The sequence below is a fragment of the Manis pentadactyla genome, chromosome 5, assembly GCF_030020395.1.
Source record: "Manis pentadactyla isolate mManPen7 chromosome 5, mManPen7.hap1, whole genome shotgun sequence".
Classification (NCBI taxonomy): Eukaryota; Metazoa; Chordata; class Mammalia; order Pholidota; family Manidae; genus Manis; species Manis pentadactyla.
The window spans coordinates 68,165,738-68,186,499 of record NC_080023.1 but is presented as its reverse complement, the minus strand read 5'-3'; the positions used below and the strand labels follow the sequence as shown (position 1 = coordinate 68,186,499).

The window sequence follows — 20,762 nt, the reverse complement described above, 5'->3', positions numbered from 1 at the left end:
CAAAAGAAGTTGGCATGGTAAGGTGTGTTATGGCTTCATTAGAAAAATGTTCTTCACTGTAAGAATCTTCCTTTACTCCACCAGAAAACTGACTTATGTCATCACATATTTCCTGATCTTTTTCAGGGTGACTTATAAACTGTCTAGGGGCTAACCTGCTTCAACAAGATGATAGAGACCCATAGTTTAAAAAGATATAAGCAGATCATAGACTTAAATGTAAAACTATAAGTTTTTTTTTTAATATAAGAAAAATCTTTGACACCAAGGGCTAGGCAATGAGTTCTTAGTCCTCATCTAAATCACAATGCATAAAAGGAAAACTAAGTAAGTTTGTTTATCAAAGTTAAACTTTTGCTCTGCAAAAGACCTGTGCTGATTCCAAGAAGGGACTAGTGGTTACCAAAGGGTGATGGGAAGGAAGGGAGAAGGGAATTCAGGGGCACTATAATTAGCAATCACGATATAGGGAGGTCACCGGGAAGGCAGTGCAGCACGGAGAAGACAAGTAAATGACTAGCCTCTTACTATGCTGATAGTGACTGCAATTGGGTGGGGGGTACTTGATAATATGGGTGAATGTTCAAACCATTGTGTTGTTCATGTGAAACCTTCATAAGATTGTATATCAGTGATATTATTAAAAAATTCTGTGCCAAGACCATTCAGTAGAGGAAGAGACCATCTTTTAAACACATGGTTCTGGACATTTACATGCAAATGAATGGAGTTACCTTGCACCATATACCAAAATTAAATAAAATGTATCAAGACCCAAATGGGAAGAGCTAAAACTGTAAAACACTCAGACCTTTGTACTGTTGGATCTGACAATGATTTCTTGGATAAAATACCACAAGCACAAGGAACAAAAGGAAAAAGAGATTAAATTAGATTTCATCAAAATAAAAAATTTTAATACATCAAAGGACACTGTCAGCAGAATGAAATGGCAACTCACATAATGGGAGAAAATTTTGTAAATCATGTATCTGGTAAGGAATTAATATCCAGAATATATATAAAGACCTCCTACAACTCAACAACAAAAAAAACCAAATAGCCCAATTTAAAAATGAATAGCCGCTTCTTCAAAGAAGATACTTAAATGAACAATAAGGACATGAAAAGATGCTCAGCATCACTAATCATTAAGGAAATGCAAATTAAACCCACAGTGACACACCACTTTACACCCATTAAGATGGCTAAATTTTTAAAAAAGGAAAAGAAAAAATAATGATTGTCAGTAATGAGGTGGAGAGATTGGAACCCTTGTGCATTGCTGGTAGGAATGTAAAATGGTGCAGCTATTCTGGAAAATGTTTTGATCAATTCTTTAAAACTAAACATGCTATTATCGCACAACCTAGCAATTGCAGTCTTGGGCTTAGTCCAAAGAAATGTTCACACAAGACCTGTACACTAATGTTCTGTAGCTTCTTTATTTGCAATAACCGCAAACTTGAAACAATTCAGTATCCTGTAGTGTGTGAATAAACAAGCTTTTTTTTCAAGGGCAGACCCTTGCCGTGGAATACTACCTAACAATAAAAGGTACCAAACTGTTGATGAACACAGACCTTAGATGAATCTTGAGGGAATTATGTTGCATTAAAAAAAAAGTCCATTCCTGAAGTTACATACTATTTGATTCAATTTGTGTAATATTCTTGAAATAATAAAATTACAGAATGGAGAAACGATTAGTGGTTGCCAGATACTGGAAAGGAGGGTGTGGGGGAGAGAAAGGGCTGTGGTTATAAAAGTCCAGCAGGAGGACCTTTGAGGTGATGGAACTCACCTGAGAGCAGCCCTTCTTTTAGGAACATCTGTGTGTTCCATACCTTGACTGTGGTGGTGGTCACACAGATCTACACATGTGGTAAAATTGTATAAAGCTAAATACACACACACTGAAAGGAATGCATGTAAAGCTGATGAAATCTGGATGAAGTCAAAGGATTGTTATCAATGTCAGTAACTCGGTCTTAGAATTATCTTGTTAACCCTCCACTGTACTTCACTGCTTCCAAATTTTGATTTCCCATAGAGATGTTCCTAAAAGGGGAGCCAAGGTGAGGTATAACCATCAGCCTTGTTCTGTGGTTATACAGGATGTTACCACTGGGGAGACAGAATGGAGGGTATACAGGATCACTCCCTATTCTTTCTTACAACAGCTTGTTAATTTGCAATTGCCTCCCCCAAAAAATGCATAACCGATATAAAAATCCTGAGGAAACACCAAATAGTTCCACTGGAAGCTAATAATACAACTATCTATAGACTTACCCTTTTCACGTCCCAAGGCATCCCTTTGAGTTAAAAAAAAAAAGAGGGCAATTTCATCTATTATTAGGTGAGCGTAAAAGTATGGTTTTCCCAGAATTTGGATATAGGGTTGCCCTGTGAGAGTTAAAACAGGTAACAATGTAACTTAGCAGTGTAGCCATTCACCACCTTAGACGCTTGCACAGCAAAATGAGACCAGCAATGCGTACGGAAAGACATTCAAGGAGTAGAATCTCAGGAAGGTAGGCTTTCTTTGAGTACCTGTGTGAGGTTAAAGTATTAGGTTACTTTTTTTGGAGAGCCATCTGAAGAAAGAAACTGTTGCTATTAGGAAGAGTGTCTGCCTCCTTCTAGAAAAGCCAAAGCTGAGAGAAGGAAGTGCTAAGGCGTCCTGAGCCCCACCCCAGAGGGAACCTCATCCTCACCAAGCATTGCCCTGTTTGGCGGTTACAGTCCGCACGGCTGCCACTTACGGCACATACATTATGTGTGAGATGCTTTACCTGCGTTGTTATTAATCCTCAGCACAAAAACAGAAGTTATCTCTATAATTAAACTAAGGCCTAAAGAGATAGACGAACTTGTCAGAGATCACAGGGCTCGTGAGCGGCAGAGCTGGGTTTCAGCCTCGTGGGCTGCCACCCCATTTCCATTCCACTCTGGCGCCTCTCTTGAAAGGAAATTTGCATGTAAAACCTTGTAGTTTGGTGCCATGGTGTTAGAATTACCTTGTTAACTCTCCACTCTACTGCTTCCAAGTTTTGATTCCCCATAGAGATGTTCCTAAAAGGGGAGCCAGTGTGCTTGTCCATTTGGCAGTTATATTTGTCACGATACGTTAATAAGTTGGCATTCTGGTTTGTTCACCAGTCTATTGTAGAAATGATTTATAGACCTGAATTATTATGAGACTGATAATTCTGGGTACATTGGAGCATTCTGTTATTGCAGAACTATGAGATGCTGGACCTGGGCTGACCTCCAAGGTTCTGCCATGCTCTGAGGCCTCATCTTTGGGGTCCTTCTCCCTGTCTTAGAATTCAGTCTTCATACAGTAAGATGGAGAAATGGTGTTACAGATAAGTCACTGGCCCAGGCCCAGAGAGCCAACGACTGGCAAAGCTGAGGCTGAGAACTAGATCTCCTAACTCTTATTCCAGTGCAGCCATTTCACCTGTACTCATCCTGTTGAAAAACCCTATTTCAGATGTAGATCTAGAATAACTGGTTTACATGCTCAATCAACAGTCCTTTTTTCTGTACTCCCTCTACATCCTGGCTACTAATGGAATTATTTTTGTTAGCATAATTGATAACTTTATTATAAGCCCACAATTTTCTGGCTATAGTAAATGAATAGACACTGACTAGCTGTATTGTATATGCTTAAAATGTTCATCATTCTTCTACATTATATAAACTGGATAGTCACGCACCGTGGTTCATAGAAAAGCTTTTATACATTGCATAGATTACAACATATAAATAGTTGTATTCATTAGGCCTGACCTCAGTTATTTCCACCCTCTGGTATAGTAGCTGGCACAAAATAGAGTGTTGATACTTGTGACTAGATTGGATTGGATTAGATGAGGTTAAACCGATTGAAAGTGGCTCTAATGTTTTCATCTCCTAGATTCTTTCGTTTAGACTATACCAGGAAGACCTACCCAGAAAGGTGTTTAGACTATAGCATGACTGTTCACAGACACATTATTAGGTCCAGGTGTCTGTCCTGTGGCCTGAAAGACCTACCTAATGAGGTAGGTCAGATCTGAGAATCAAGACCTTTCTGACACCTTGCAGGTCACCAACCTCAAGGGAGGGCCACATTCTCTGTTTTCAATACTTAGAAAGTCCAAGGAGTCTCAGAACATGAAAGCAGGTATTATGGAGGTGCTCAGAAAGGTGGCACTGCTGGTTCCAACCTGAGAACGACTTGCTGCAGTTCATTGGAAAACCCAAACTATGAGCAGGGAGAGCTCCTTGGAGGCCCGTGTTCATCCCATTGCCTTGTTGGGCAGTTCCCCTGTGTGCATCACAAGGGCACTTCAGGTCCATGGAACACATTTTTTTGTCTTGGGGATTGTTGGCATCCAGTGTCTCAAATAGATTTTGTCTGATGGTTTGGGGCCAAGAAGTAAAGTGTTAATTAGTTATTACTTTCTATTGTATACCAGTAATTTTTCATAGACACTTCTGAAGCTTCTGTTTTGCACTTCATTTTTGTGGGGAATTTTTCATTCATATATTTTTTGCTTTCAAAAATAACATCCCAAATGCCTGACATCTGTACTTTTTTCGTTGCATTTGTTGGAACTGATTTAAAGTTATACACAATGCATTATTTTCCAGAGCATTCATCTTTAGAGTCTTCTGAGGATTGTTGCTCAATAACATGTGATGATTTGCAAAGCATTTGCCATTTCCTTCTGCACTGCCTGTTTAGTAACGATTTGTTTCTAACACTCTTGTCTGCCAAGCTGTGGACAAATGTACATGCTGGATCCATAGATCCATAAATGTTAATAACAGCACTCAAAGTTGGTTGGGGTATGCCTTTGGTACCTGGCTCTTCTGAAAGTCCTATGCCAAACCCTTCTCTTCTTTCTTAAACACCCTAATGCTTGTATAAAGACAAATGTCTTCATGAGAGATTTTCCACCAGTTCTTAACTAAGAATATTTAAAATAATGCTAGATAACCATCATCCCTGTTAACTGCTCAAGGGGTTTCCCGTATTTGTAGGTGGCAGTAATGACACTGATTTGAATCATGTTTTCATAAAATACATTTTCTGTCCAGTTGAAGTAAACTTTTCTGTCTTGAAAGAATGAGGTGAGTTTTTGCATTAGTTATTAATACCTGTTCATTTATTTCAGTCCTACAGGCATGGATGGGAAGAAATGCAGTGTATGGATGTTTTTACCTCTTGTGTTTACTCTGTTTACTTCAGCTGGATTGTGGATAGTGTGAGTATTCTCTTATTTAGTTATTTAAGGACTCTGTGCAATGTAGATAGAAATGTAAAGTTGTGGCAGTATGCGGCATGCCCATATGAATGTATTTACAAACACTTCAAAATACTGTTTACTAATGCATCCTTGCCCTTTATCTATTACCCATTGTACACAACAAGGGTAATCAATTATGCAAAGGAAGTAATGAAGAACACTGGATTTATTTTGTGTTCCTGTGTTCTTCCAGTAATGAACATTCTATAAACTGGTGATATGGATTCATTATTTGCAAGATTTGCTAATTTGACACTAACATGCTTCCATTCACAGTCTAGTTCATAGTCCAGTTTTTTTTCTGTGACTAGGTCTGGTATATTTAGAAAATGGGTATCATTACATTGAAGTCTTGGCTTATCACAACATACTCCCATGCTTGCTTATTTCAAGCACTAGCTTATTTCACTCCTAGACAATAATTTTAGTCCCTTGCAGTTCATTAGGACAAATGGACACACATTCCTGAAATCTAGAAAATGTGAATTCTAGTTGTAGTCTGCCCAGAGTTACAAGGTCTTATTTCTTTGTTTTCCAGTTTCTGAATTATAATGATTGTCATTAATCTGGGGGATGTTTTGAAATTTTAAAGAAAATATTATTAATAATGATATTTAAATTTCAAAGAGCTAAGTGATCTATAGATAAAGCATTATAATAAAAGTGTTTTCTCAGAAAAACAATGAATATAATTTAATGTGGTTAGTCTAATAAAACTGGAAAATGAGTCTTTTTAAAAAATTTATTTGTTGTTTAAACTTTTACTGTTCTTTCTTCTTAGATACTTTATAGCTGTAGAAGATGACAAAATTTTCCCATTAAATTCAGCTGAAAGGTAGGGTTTATCTCTGGGTAATTCATTGTTCATCAACAGACACAACAAAATCTTTGCTGCTGGTGAGGTTAAATAATTGTGCTTTAACCTGAGCTGTGTTTTTTGTTATCCAGGAAACCTGGTGTGAAGCATGCACCATACATAAGGTAACTTGATAACTTTCTTCTGATCAGTTGGATCTTAGGAAACACTGGGAGGATGTCTTAATTCGGTCTACTATAACAAAGTCACCACACAGACTGGGTGGCTTATAAACAAGTTCATTTCTAACAGTTTTGGAAGTTAGCAGCCTAAGATCAGGGTGCCAGCAGCCTGGTCAGGTTCTGATGAGGGAGGGCCCTCCTCTGGGTTAGACTGCTGAATTCTCATTGCATCCTCTCAGTAGGAAGGGTGAGGGAGCTCTCTGGGGTCCCTTTTATAAGGCATTAATCCCATTCAGGAGGGCTGCACCCTCATGGTCTATTTCCCTCCCAAAGGCCCCACCTCTTAATAACATCACATTGGAGTCAGCCTTTCAACATATGCATTTTGATGGGGCAAACATTCAGTCCATTGCAGAAGGTTATAGATTTTTATATAGTAATAATAAAACATTTCATATTTTTCAAGTATTGCAGGTAATGAACCTCCTGCAAGCTGTGTATTTAGTCAAGTCATGAACATGGCAGCATTTCTAGGTAAGGAGAGCTTGGAGACTGCTTTATGTGCTTTGATACATTTATTTTGAATTCTCCCAAGCCCATATCCAAAGCATGGTGGGCTTAGTTGACAGTCTGGCATCACACATGTCAATATGCTGAAACCAGCTTTTTGTTTTGAGGGTCTATTTTCTCACAGATCCCTTTATGTTCACCCTGCTTACTTACATTTTCTCTTCCCTTTGCCCTCTTTGTTTTTTCAGTGTATTCCTGACTTTCTTATACTGCATGAAATAATATATTTCTCAAGCCATAAAATTGTCCACAAGAATGTGATATTGTGCAATATGTTTCCTTTAAAAAGAATGCCTTATTTATTCCTTCACTGGCAAAGATGAAAAATGCATAGGCTCTGTGAAATATTGGTGTGTGTAGATACTGTCTTTAAATCTAAAGGTCAGCATAAACATCAAGGTGACACTCTCCCCTGTGCCTATATACACCCCAAGCTGGCAAATGGAAATGTAGGTTTAAAAAATTACATTAAAGAAACCTTTGGTTCTGCATAGACCCAATTCCCCACTTTTTCTTCAGGGTCCAAGATTCTCATTTAATATCCTGTCCCCTCTGTTCTGTGAGTGCTTGCCTCTGGGAACCAGTTATGCTCTCTCTCTTTTTCCAAATCCATCTGATATTACCATCTCCTCAAGGTCACACTTCCAATGTCTTTCAAAAGTTCAACTAGCTATCATCATTGGCATGCTGTGGGGGACCGGCCAGTGACAGCTAAATTTTGCAACATTGGTTTTCTGGAAATGGTCCTTTTGCATGGTGAGGTTCTCACTCCAAACAGGACAGAAAGGTGATGTTATTACTGAGGGAATATTTGGCCTTTGTGTCACCTGTCTCCCAAAGAGATGACCTATTATTTATATATAACTCTACTCCCAACAGTTCTACTCACTCTTAACCTGTTCTTTTTAATGTTTGCTATAGGAAAAGGGAAGACCTCTAGAACTCACTAGAAAATCAAGGGGGGTGGTTGGTCTAACATGCAACTCAGGCAGAATCTTGGTTGGTTCAAAAGGCTCAAAACATGAGAAACATGGAGAAGGTTCCCTTGTAGGCTCAAAAAGAAGCACACGGAGACTTCTCTGGAGCTAACTGTGTTTCCATCAAAGCCTTGCCCTACCCAGGCTTCCCCAAGTAGGAAATGTCTGGAAAGCAAGAACTGCTGAGCCACCACTAAGGGAAAGTTAGGTTTATCCTAATGCTGGGATTGCTGAGTCTTTGAGGAAGTTCTTCTCTTGAGGCCCTTGGTAGGCAGGATTTTCACATCCCAGATAGTCCCAAATTCTGAGAAAGATAGTACTTACAGCAGCTAGTGCACATGTGGGCACCAGCGGCAGTCCAGCTGGGTCACTGCCCTCAGCCTCACATCTGCCAGGAATGCTCATTCTTGTTGTCTACTCTTGACACCACTCTTCTGAAAAGATCTAATAAGCTTATTCATACCAAGATATAAATGGCTGCTAAGGAGAGATCTGCATTTCACAGGGCACTAAACCCTGAGAATGAATCTTGAATTGCAGGGTCAGGGACCTTTCCCAGCCCCTCTGCAGTCACACCACGTAAGCCTGCAGTTTAGTGTCACTTTTTCATATGCTCATCCCCAAAGGGTAAAGTAACAACAGTAATTAATAGCAATCATTTGTATTCCAGGCACAATGCTAAGTGCTTTGCACATACTTCCTCACCTAATCACCATACACTGGAGACTGCCCTTATTAAAAAGCTGTCACAAGCCATCTGTCCTCCGTTGGAGAAACCAATGACCATATTGGAAGCCACATGTTGTTTCCTTTATATTGTTAAGACAATTGATATTTACCAGTAGTCTTCACTGTGTAATCTAAAAAACACCAATTTGCACCGCTCACAAAGTTACCCAGTTAAAAAGCTTATGATTAACTAATTATAAAAGCATTTCCAAAAACAAAGTAATGAAAACAAGTTCCCCTCTTCCAGATGACATCCGTCATCATCTAACCCTCCAGTCCTCTCCTGCCCCACACGAAGCAGTTGAGCTTTTCCTAGCTCTTGCTATAAGGTATTGCAGCGTCCTGTGTTTAGTCTTTATTATCTTTCATCATTTTTAGTGCCATCTGGTAGATGCAAAACTAATTAAAATTAATGTTCAGTGGGAGTAAACCAACAATTATTTATTTATCAACTCTGGGAGTGAAAAAGAATCAGTTTGCTAATGATCCTTCTCTAAACTATGGATGCTTTAATTTCCCCAGGCCTGTCCCTGTTAGACCTCAGACTATTACTTAGGATGACATGACTGACTTAAAGGAACAACATGGACTGCCTGTAAGTCACTGCTTTTTGGCAGCCCTATAGATTCTGATTTACAATCTACAAATGAATAAGTGTAGCATTTATTAAAATTAGTTAGCAAAGATCTTTTATCTTTTCGATGAGTTAATGAAAGTTCAAATGCTCAGTTATTTTCTTTGCAGAATTAGTTATGCTCTCTGCCCTGAATCCACACTTTTGTTTCTCCTAGGGTAAAAAAAAAAAAAAAGACCTAAGACAAATTTCTTGAAAGGAATGTTATTTTCTGCCCTGGAGAGATTGTGAGACTAAAGCTAAGCACTGAATGATTTCAGTCACCTAATGGCAGCTGGTCTCCCTCCTTCAGCCAAAACATATTGATTATCATGTTCTACTGCAGTCATAAACAGGAATTAGTGATGCATAAACAATAAAACTAAACAAAACAAAATGAATTCAGCCAGGCACCAGTTTAGAGCTGCAATGAAGAGCTGCTCTTTTGAGTTTGAACTTTAAAAACCCAATCAGCCTCAAAATTCAAAATTCAGTAAAGAAAATAGGCAATTATTCTAATATTTATACTCTTTTAATATAGCTAAACAGAGGATATCTGTGTAGCAAAGGCTGTTCTAACTATACCAAAAACAGAAAGGTGGACTTTAAAAATCTTTTCTAAAATGGTTAATAAAATATAAAATGTTTAATGAAGCTAAAAAGTATATCTATTGACTGGAATATCAATATGGTAAAAATTGTTTGGCATGTATGAAGATGGCTGTGAAATTCCCCTATGACCCAGAGTCTTTTTCAAGCATGTATAATTAAATCACTACTTGCTTGAAAATGGATTTCATAACAGATAGTCTGAATCTGCTTCCATTTAAACCTGTTAAAGGACCAGAGTCTTCATTATTTCCATCACCCTAAAAATTCAACTAGAATCTATTTCAAAAGGGAAGTGTGCCTAATTTGAGTTGATTAACAATGGAGGTACTAGGTAAAGAGGGCAAAATGTGGTGTTTGGAATGTAATTCTGGAAGTTAGGAGCCTTGGGTTGCATTTCAGTCTCCAAGTAGGTTTCTGTTTCCTGCTTAATTTCATCATCTGTTCGTGATAAAATGATTTGTCATCCATATTACAAATGGGAATTTTAGCAGTGCTGGGATCAGGAGCTGATACATGCCCATGTTTACTGGGAGGAAATGAGTAACACAGAAACCGTTGACCCTGGTCCTCTGGGTATTGTGCACCAAAGCCCCGGGATGGGTCAATGGGAAGAGCTGTTTCAGAAATGGCTTCAGCAGAGGTTTAGGCCTCAGGCCAAAGTATCAACACAATCCTCTCCCTGCAAACAAACGACAACCGGAGTTCCCAGAGTAGTAGTCTTCATGAGTCATTTTTAAAAGAAACAAAATATGCTATCTTGGTAGTTTGTCATATCCTCACTAATATCCATACACAATTAATTAACAAGTGTCTCCCGTTGTGCTGCGTAGACTTTCTGGTCTTAATCTAATGGCTCTTCTCTCTGAGGATCTCTCGGGTCAGAGTGCTTATGTTGGATCTGTCCCCGCTTCCTCCTCCTATTCCTATCCTGAAAAATAATAAGTTGTGCTTGTTTTTTCATCCTCCAGGACAGTTTTTGTCATTAGTAGTAGACTTCTGATACAACTTTTAACTAGGCCCCTTGAACCGTTAGATTGGGAAACTATTGTCCACTCATGTAGAATTTATTACTTTTACAATCAAGAGTGGGCATTAGCTGAAATATAAACATACTAAAAGCTAAATCAGAGGTGAACAACTTGAGATTTCATAAACTGTGGCTTATTTCTATTTGGTTTCTGAAACCCAAACATTAACCAAGTTGTAACCACTCTTTGATAGAGGTATTGGGACTGAAAGTCAACTCATTGAGCTTAACTTTATAGCCGAAACTATGAAATTCAGCATACTTGGGAAATGGCAGATTTATGGGTGGGTTCTCTGTTAATGGCTACCAATAATGCAGGGTTTGTAAACAAGGTAAAACCTTTAGCCAACAATTACCTATTTAATTGCTATTTCAATAGGGTAGCTCTTGAATTTCTAATTATGGTCCTGGCTAAGCCTTAATGTCAAAATAAATTGTCTTAGGAAGCATTAAGTGCATTTCCTTTCAGGTAGATAGAATTCATATTAACCACAGGTGCTTTTTTCATCACTTGTAGACTCACCTCTCCCAACTTTTTGTATAAATATGAAAATATCCCTGCACTAAGCATTTAACAAAAGGGGATTCTTACATTAGTGGCTTCAGTACAGACTGTCCTCAAGGTTACTATTTAGAAGTCAGGTTTGAAATCTAGGTAACTTCCTTCATTCAGATTATGTGATAGCAATTTTCTTAGAAAGATAGAGTGGTTTTTTGAAATAAGTAATTGACATTATTTGGAAGAATTAAGCTTTCTTAATGAAAGAAGAGAGGGGATGCGAACTCAACAGTCCAAGCAGGTTTATTGCTGAACCTGAGAGGGACCCCTCTGTCCTGGCCAGCAGAACAAAGGAAAAGGGGCCTCTAACACCTCAAGAGGCTTTTTATGGCCAGGGCTTTGGTGGGCTCTTTGAGGGGAGGGTTCAGGGTAAAGGTGGGCTTGTGGCTTGCTGATGTGTCCTCTGAAGGATGCTTATAGCCTAGGTAAGGGGACACCTAGGTCTCTCTGAGATGGTGGGTGGGCCTATTCGAAAGGCGGTACTCAGGTCTGGATTCTATCATTTAATATGATTAGTATGATTTTTAGTACATGCCAAACCCCAACATCTTCTGCATTAAAATCCAGATTTCATAATTTGATTACTGTAACTGCTCTTTAGACTTATCTTTATCCTTTGACAATGGGCACCTCCAGAGTAGAATCAATGGAGTAAACCAGTAATAAAGCGACTCTTACCCTTGTCTTTGTCTTCCTTCCTGTCCCCAGGAATGATTGCTGGCACAGGGACCAGCAGGTTTGTCTAAATGTGGAGCCTCGTCTTCTTCCCTGTGTTCCTGCCCTGTTAACATTCTCAACTAAAGGATGGTTGAACCCAGGAATCCCTGTGCCATGGACTGACTTTATCCCCATCTTATTTGTCAGGTGTCAGGCCTCTGCTCTGTCCATGCTCTCACAAGCCAGTCTGTCCTGTGCTAACCTTGATTTTTAAAACTCTGAGGACAACACTGTCAGCAGCTCCATTTTCCTTGCATCACCCAAATAACACAGAACAGCCCTGCTTTGGCTTCTCTAGCTTCCTCCTTAGCTGGGATAACAAAACCTCGAAGGAATCATGAACATCACATAGAAAATTTCTTTAAAATTTAAATTATCACTTCAGAGATTGAAAAATATACTATGGCAAAAAGTTTACTTTTGTACACTGTGGCTTTAGAACTCTGCCTCATAGTCTGGGTATATGAGTTATATTGTTAAATTTTAACATTTTATTGTATCCCCAGCTCTTGTGGTAGCTGTTCTGCGCTTCATACAACTGAAACCAAAGGTCTTAAATCCGTGGCTGAACATTAGTGGATTGGTGGCGCTGTGTCTCGCATCCTTTGGGATGACCTTACTTGGTAATTTTCAGGTACTTCCATTTGGCCTTTTTCACCTCCATCTCACTGCACCTATATGACTATCACAGCCACTGAGGTAGAGTCACTGTATGGCCATAAGATTCTGCATGAGTCTTAAAAAAAAATGTTAATAGTGGTCCCTCATTTAACTGACACACAGGTTCTTCAGCACTCTGCCCTTCCTACCTAATTCCCATTGCACATGTGAGGGTGTTGATTATACATTGAAAATACAGCATGGCTATTAGGAAAACCAGCTACTAAATAGCTGTATATTTTCTACAAAGGATTTCAAATGGCTTTAAATATTTTTACATAAGAAATTATATTCTTTCTGGCAAACTAATAGGATCATTGCCTTTCTGTAATTAATCACTGAACATCCCTTCTGGATGAAAGCTTGCATTTCAGATAAGCAAGCTCACATAGGAGTCAAGTTTGAGAATCCAGAGTTTCCCTAGAACACCTATGACATGTATAAAGATATACAACACTAACTCTTCTTCCCAGAAATTTAGAAGCCCAAGGTCATAGTGATGCCGGGGTTCTTGTCTGCAGAGTCAAAGAATGAACTTAGCACACACCCAAGGTAGGAGAGCCAGGGAGAGGCTTTTATTGAGAGATACAGTGAGAGGACAGAGCTCCTGGCTCAAGCCAGGAGGGGACAAGAAAGCCCATGGTGGTTTGTGTCTAGGAGATTTATAGGCGGTTGAGAGAAAAGGACTAGGTATGCAGACCCACTAAATGGTCTCCAAATGTTTATCTTTGAAGAGACACTAAGTTTCTTATCAGTCTTCTGGATTATTTTGCAGAGTTAACACAAGAAATTTACTGTTCTGATTCTTTCTCAGAATAGCAGCTTCTTGGTTTGGGAGCATATTAATTAAGACTGACTGTCTGGGTCCCAAGGTGGGCTGGGTTATTGTCTGTTATGTTAAGAAACCTATTTTTTTCTTTTTGGGTTTTAAAATGCAATCTTACCTTCAAGATGGAATCTTTCTTGTTTTTACTATGTTGTTTGTGACTGGGCTTGCTTGCCATATTAATTGCCCGGGTTATCTATTACTTGATTAGAGGCTGGAGGAGGAAAAGCAGCATCTGGGCAAAGTTAAGAAGATAAGCTGGGCCTTCTAGCAGGCTAAAGTAAATTTTATAATAGCCTCATTTAATTGACACAATGAAGACATGGGCTGTGCTGAGGTATTTTATCTGGGGAATGTTCAAACAGGCCGTTATTCCTGACTTTTTAGTCTTAACTAATCTCACTGAAGAATGCTTATATTCCTAGTTTGATATTTTACTTTAGAGAATTAATGTGACTCTGACTGGGAGTTTTGGTAGGGATCTCTCTCCAGAGGCCTTCACCCTACTCTGACTACACCCACGGTCCCTGTCTCAATAGTATTTAAGAATAATTCACCCGCGTTTTCACTGGAACAACTTTATTAGTAAAACAGGCAAGGGGACCCCTGCACTGTTACAATAGTTGTCAGATTTCCCTGCCTCCATTCCCTCCCTGGCATCCTCCAACCTATGCTATACGCTCCTGCTAGAAACTTCCTCCTTGCAGTCAAACACCCAACCTGATACTTCTTTCCCTGTTGAGTAAAATCCAAATGGCATAGGCATTCAAGGAAATGTGGTAATGGATTTTCTAAGACTGGTGCTTGTCCTACCCCTCAGTCCTGATAATTCATTTAACCAGGATAACTGATTCCCTAGGACTTTCCCTGGCACATAGTAGCAACTCAAGAAGAATTTTTGACTTGTTGGATTATTTACAGGTAGGCAATCTCACCAATTCCTCTAACTATGCTAGGGCTCCTCCCATATCAAGCTAGAACAATAAGAAAGCTGCTTTCTTAGAACACATTTGCTAAGACAGTGAATTATCAGAATGTTTGAGAGTTTATCCTGTTAAAATCTAAAATGCTCTTTTTTTATTGTGATTTTGGTGGAAGTCTTCCCCGCCTGGCCTGTCTGTGCTGCAGATGCTGGCATGTTGTCAAGTATTCAACAACTGTTGTTTCTCTCCACCAGGGCCTGGATGGGCATTACTGAGTAGACATTTTGTTCTTTACTTCAAAGTCCTAGAAGAATCCCAGAGATTGGGTTGTTTTGGTGAACCAAATGTTCAAAACCATGAATGATCACACTACATATGAACAACACTTCCTGGAATATCTACAGAGAATACACAGGAAACAAATAACAAATTAGTTGCCTATGGCGAAACCAGGGCGCTAATATATGGAATGGGAGACAAACTTTTCGATATATACTCCTTTTATAATTTTTAAAAGTTTGAACCATGTAACTGTATTATCTATTTTTTAAATTAGGTTAAAAATAAAAAGTGGACTGTGTACAGCCGGGAAAACCAATTTCCTAGAAGTAAACTTGGATTTGAGGAATCATTATTTAAAATAAGTTTTGAATATATGCCTTGTGAACTATGAGGGGGAAAAAGTGGCTTTTTCTAAAGAAGAGGAAAAATCTTACAGCCTAAAGGAATATAAAAAATTGTAAAATTCGGAAGAAAAATTTATCTGATACAACTATTATTCACAGCAATGTCAAACAAAATATCTGAAAGCAATGCAATTCCAAAAAAAGTGTTTTCACCATGTTTTAAAAGCCATCTCTTCAACAATAGATTTTGTTTTCCTGTATGGAACTAAAAATATATGTAATTATTATTAAAGGTGTTTTAACTGGCAAATATATTTTTAAAAGCAGTGGATAATAATTTGGGCAGTTTACATCTCTAACCCCCAATTGAAATAACCCAAGTGGGTCTCCTTTAACCTATTAACTCTATAAAAACATTGACTGAGAATCTTCAAACACATGTCCTGTAATTGGTCTACAGATACTGCAAAAGCTCATAGATGGCAGTTGTCTTATTATAATAGAAAAAAAAATCCCATTAACAGTGAATTGGTCACATTACATTAAGCAGGCCAGTTTTATAGGAGATATCTAGTTATCTATGTCAATAAAATGTTGACTAGCTTAGAACTGGTCCTCCGCAATTAGTATGTATACAGTCAGATCCTACATTTCATTTTTTAGTCTGAAAAACAGTTTGGGGTGTATGTTTGTAGAATTGTAGAAACTTTGACAACTCTCTTTTATGTGTAACTCTCCTGCTTTTTTCTTTTAATTTTTCCACAAAGCATTTCTGGAAAATAAGTAAAAGGAGTAGATCACCACTGCCTGTATGATTTTTCTGAACAAATGTTCTGAGGCTTTGGGATATTTTTTTTTCTTTTCTTGGCCTCAGAGTTCAAACCAATAGAGAACAGACACAAAGACCCAGTGGAGATGAAGGACTCCAGTCTTTCTAAAATCTATCATCCCATTATTGGGACATCACTTCATCTACTTTTTCTCCCTCACTATCCCATTGGCTCTTAATGTCTTTTCTAAATGTGTCTCCACACGTCATTATCTGTTCATCCCTTAGCTTGCGAATGACGAAGAAATCCATAATGTTGGAACTTCCTTGACCTTTGGATTTGGCACATTGACCTGCTGGATCCAGGCTGCACTGACCCTCAAAGTCAACATCAAGAATGAAGGAAGGATAGTTGGAATTCCACGAGTTATTCTCTCAGCATCCATCACTCTCTGTGTGGTCCTCTGTATCCTTTGAGGGTGAAAAGGCTCTTTGCCAGCGAGCTGAAATTACAGATAGCTTGTTCATGTAGAAGATGAGAAAATTGCCATTCCCAACTGGTCAGGATGTACTGTCGGATCATCTCAGAATTTTAGACAAAATCGAAAAGTAAATGAATATAAAAACAAAAACTCTCAGACCTATTTTTCATGCCAAAGAGGAGATGGGGAACTAAAAATGAAACAAACTCTGCCACCACGATTGCATCTGTGTGTAGGAATGGCGTAACAAATTCTCCTTATTACTAATAATGTAAAATTTCTCTTTAGGAAAAACATAGAATGCATATCCAAAAGGGAATTGTGGTTTTTACCACCTTCCATCTTAATTTTTTTTTCCCATTTGTGACTATTAATGGCCCTGTTCTTTCATTAACTGTAAAATGAAAGGACAAATACGTTTATATCTTTCAGGAAAATGATATTTCTAGAAAACAAATTCAAGAACTAGCATACCACTGCATGTATAGTTGTTCCAAATATTTGAGATTTTGAGGTGCTAGTCATCTCCTGTCCTCCCTCAGACTTTGAACCAGTGGGAACAGACACAAGGAGCCAGATGAGGGTGGAGAAATCAGACTTCATTCCTGGTAAACTTGGGAAGGAGAAAGCCGCAGGCTATCTCACACCCTGGAATTTAACTCACCTACCCAGTAATAAACAGAGAAACCAGGGAAAGGAAGACGAGAGTGTTTCATTTAGCTTAACTCCAGACAGATCCCAGAGACAAACCTAGGATGAGCACGGTGACGCCACCTACTGGTAGCATGGCCCAATGGAAGCCAGCCAGTTCCGATCCCACCAATCAGAGCAGTCCCTCATGCCATGGGGCTGTGACCTTAGTATTCACTCCAGCTGGTCCTCCTCAGGAAACCAGAGAAGAGAATAAGGTTCCTAGCGGTAGCTGTACAGCCAACACAATCACACATCTTCCGTCGTGTAATAGGACATGTTTATTGGGCACTTAGAGTGTGCTAGGAGTACTCTAAGTACTTTAAATGTATCACTTCAGTCCTCATTCAACAGGTAAAAATGGTGAAACACAGGCTAACTTACCCAAGATCGCAGTCTGTGGGGATCTTGATTTAAACCCAGGCACAGTTCTTGTACTCTTAGCCACGACACCGTCTCCCCGCAGAGAAAATGGGCTTAAAATATGGAAACATTTAGCTTGAAGAGATGTTCTCTAGTTAGTGGACTATTTGGAATCCTTTATTCTTCCCTTACAAACTGCCATTCAGTCATTTTACTGGTTTTTTGAAGTTCTGCATTCACTTAAGAGAACACTTGAGGACTTGAAAACCAAGCCAAAAAAACTTTTTAGATAGCAACCTGATAAAATATTTTATGAACAAAAATGTCAGAACTCTGCCAGTATGCAATTTGAAGATTTATCCCTTCTCTATTAATATTTCTTTGGCAATATTTTGACCCCTCAGAAGGGTATGTGCAGACTAAATTATCCTGAGTTTTGAGCATATACCAAAAAATTCTGATCCATGTTGTTTCTAAACACTTGGAACCATTTCTTCATTCCCAGGTAAATGGATCCAGGCCTAGTCAGGAAAACAAAGTTTGGCTGAAGTGGTTGCACAAACTCCTTTGTTTCCTGAAAGTCTCCCAAGATTTTCAGTTAAAGTTCTGAAGATAGAACTAATTCTAATAAGCATTTTGATTTTTTAAATGTATGCTGCCCTTGGCCTCTTGGCCTTTCATTGAACTATCCAGTGAGCCTTTCATATTCCCTACACATTTACTGGTATATGTATGTGGGTTTGTGTGCATATACAGCCTCTCTCTCTCTCTCTCTCTCTCTCTCTCTCTATATATATATATATATATATATATATATATATATATATATAGAAAGAAAAACTCACACACACACACACACACACACACACACACACACACACAGGAGTCTCTCATCTGTCTGTTGTTTTCATGTCTATGTTTTCATTTGGGCACAAGTTTAAATGTGACACCAAGAATGAAATTAGCCTATACAGTATTGTCTGAAAGTCAATAGTGAAAACTAGACAGAAGAGGAAGAGGGGCCACTTAGTGTTAGTAGCACTGCTGAGACAAGCAAAGCTTATTTACATGGTGATAGTTAGCAGTTTGATATGTTCAAAATTGTTTCTGCAGATAGAATGATGACTATGAATCCACTATAATTTTCAGTAATTTTAAAAAGAGTTTAAAATAATTTTCTTGGCCAACTGATTGTTTTGGAATCGTAATCCTCTTGCTAATCTCACAGTTTATTAGGTGACCACAGAATATGATGAATGCATGCCTGGGGGTCAGAGTGCTTGTCTTTGAATCCCAGCTACAGCATGCCCATGTGACATCAGGCAAGTTACTTCCCATTTGGCCTCAGTTTCTCTATTTTTTATGAACTGATGATAATAGATTTGTTGTGAGGAGTAAGATTTTTTCTGAAAGTACCTAGAAGCATGTCTGTCACAAAGTAAGAGTTTAATATTGTTATCTAGTATTATTCATGTACACAGATGTTTGTGTCCGGTAAGCTCTGTCAAACTAAGATTTGCTGCTAGTGCGGGGGACGGGTAGACTTTGCCTGTAACCTGTCTCTGCCCAGAAGAGCCCAATTTTAACATGGCCAATGTGGGTACTTTCCTTGACTGCTCCTCCCCAGACTTCATCCTTATGGCCCAAGGCATCCACATGTATGCAGCCAGGGTCCAGTGGGGCCTGGTCATGTGCTTCTTGTCTTACTTCGGCACCTTTGCTGTGGAGTTCCGGCATTACCGTTATGAGATTGTCTGTTCCGAGTACCAGGAGAACTTCCTAAGCTTCTCAGAAAGCCTATCTGAAGCTTCCGAATACCAAACCGACCAGGTGTGACCTACCTGTTTTACTTGCTGGTGAGGTGGGTGTGACAGTAGGGCAGGGGCCAGGAGGACACACCCACAGGACTTGACACAACCTCATGACACATTTTACACGCACATGCACACGCACGCACATGTTCATGGCCACATTTGCCAAATGAACTTTACAGGGCGAGTTAGTTTTTTAATGAAAAAGCACAAGCCCTTATGTGTCAAAACATACGCAGTTACAATGAAAATATATGCACGATAGAGCAAGCAGCTTGTGCGTGATCACCTCTCTTTCTCTCTCCCAGTACTCCCTGCTCTTCTCATTCTCTTCACCTGCTGCAGATATGGTGACCACCTACCACAGAGTGGGGCGGGACAATGTCACACAGGGGTAATACCAACTCCCAAAGTGGCCTTCTGACCCAAAGGGCTTGGAACCAGCTCCTGAGGAAGTTCTGAATCTGGCTCCAATAGTCTTGAATGGATAGAGTATCCTCTACTGGGATGGAAACTGCATGGAGATGTGAGCCTGTGTACCCTATCCTGAGGCGTGGCAGCAAGGACAGAGCTGCCCACAAAAACTCCCTTCACTGTCACTCAGTGGCTGGCTGTGTGGGCTTGGCGACAGGAACTCACTGCAGGCTGTGAGAGTGAAGCCCGCTGCCAGGACGCGGACTCCCCTGTGGGTATTTGTAGGGACCTGGTCTGCCACGTATGGAACAAGATGCAGGCAGCAAGGCTGTAGGTTTGTTTTTGCCTCCATAGTATGCTATGTACAGTTTTTGTTTTATATTTCATGGCTTGCTTGCTTTTTTTAACTTCAGGCAGTGAACTATTAGGGGTCTCTCAAGGCCTCATGAGTTAAAAAGATGTAGGCCAAACAAAAGAGCTGAGCTCGTTTTCAACTCAACCGTGATAAAAGAAAAAAAAAAGGTGACTTGCAGGCTTAATTTGCTACTTTTATGTTTGAAGCTAAGAAAATGTTCACAAAGAAGCACAATGCTGTGTGGAGGTAATAAAAAGAGCCCCTGCTGGACATTTATAAGAGAGTTTTAGAGCATCTTGTGACAAGTCCAAATCAGGGGAGAGTTTCTTAATATAAATCTATAGCTCAAACTTAGTTGGTTTTTGGTGTGTTTTTTTTTAAGGGCTTTTCATACTTGGGATTTGTAGAAGTCAAATGAAAGATTGCCCTCCCCTTAAAATAAATGGTCTCAGCTGGTCCTCTCCTGCCCAGCATGTAGTTACCACCTGCTAAGAGTTTAGAACTCAAATCTGCAGGCCTAGGCTCATGCTTAAGCGTGCAATTCTAAATTCCAAACGTGTTGGGAGTGGGCCAAGTTGATAGACCCTCCATGAATGCACTTTGTTTTGAGAAGTTCCCAAATTTACTTCACAGGGGCCTGAGATTTCATTGAATATAATGTGAAAAACATTGTTTCTTAATTCAACCCAAACTCAGCTTCTTGAGGAGAGGGGTCAATGACTTATCTTTGTATTTCTCTTCACCTCCTAGCA

At 39.2% G+C, this 20,762-nt stretch overlaps 1 protein-coding gene across 2 annotated transcripts in view; it reads left to right on the top strand.

The window, feature by feature from the left end:
- Positions 1-19,514, top strand: part of TMEM150C (transmembrane protein 150C) — a 74,049-nt gene extending 54,535 nt beyond the window's left edge. For both annotated transcript variants that reach the window (XM_036906417.2, XM_036906416.2), the window contains exons 2-8: positions 5,178-5,267; positions 6,091-6,144; positions 6,258-6,290; positions 6,754-6,821; positions 12,598-12,725; positions 16,184-16,361; positions 19,058-19,514. In XM_036906417.2, the coding sequence (XP_036762312.1) occupies positions 5,188-5,267; positions 6,091-6,144; positions 6,258-6,290; positions 6,754-6,821; positions 12,598-12,725; positions 16,184-16,361; positions 19,058-19,266 (750 nt within the window). In that variant the 5' untranslated portion in view covers positions 5,178-5,187 and the 3' untranslated portion in view covers positions 19,267-19,514. The remainder of the gene's footprint in view (positions 1-5,177; positions 5,268-6,090; positions 6,145-6,257; positions 6,291-6,753; positions 6,822-12,597; positions 12,726-16,183; positions 16,362-19,057) is intronic.
- Positions 19,515-20,762: the final 1,248 nt, after the last annotated feature.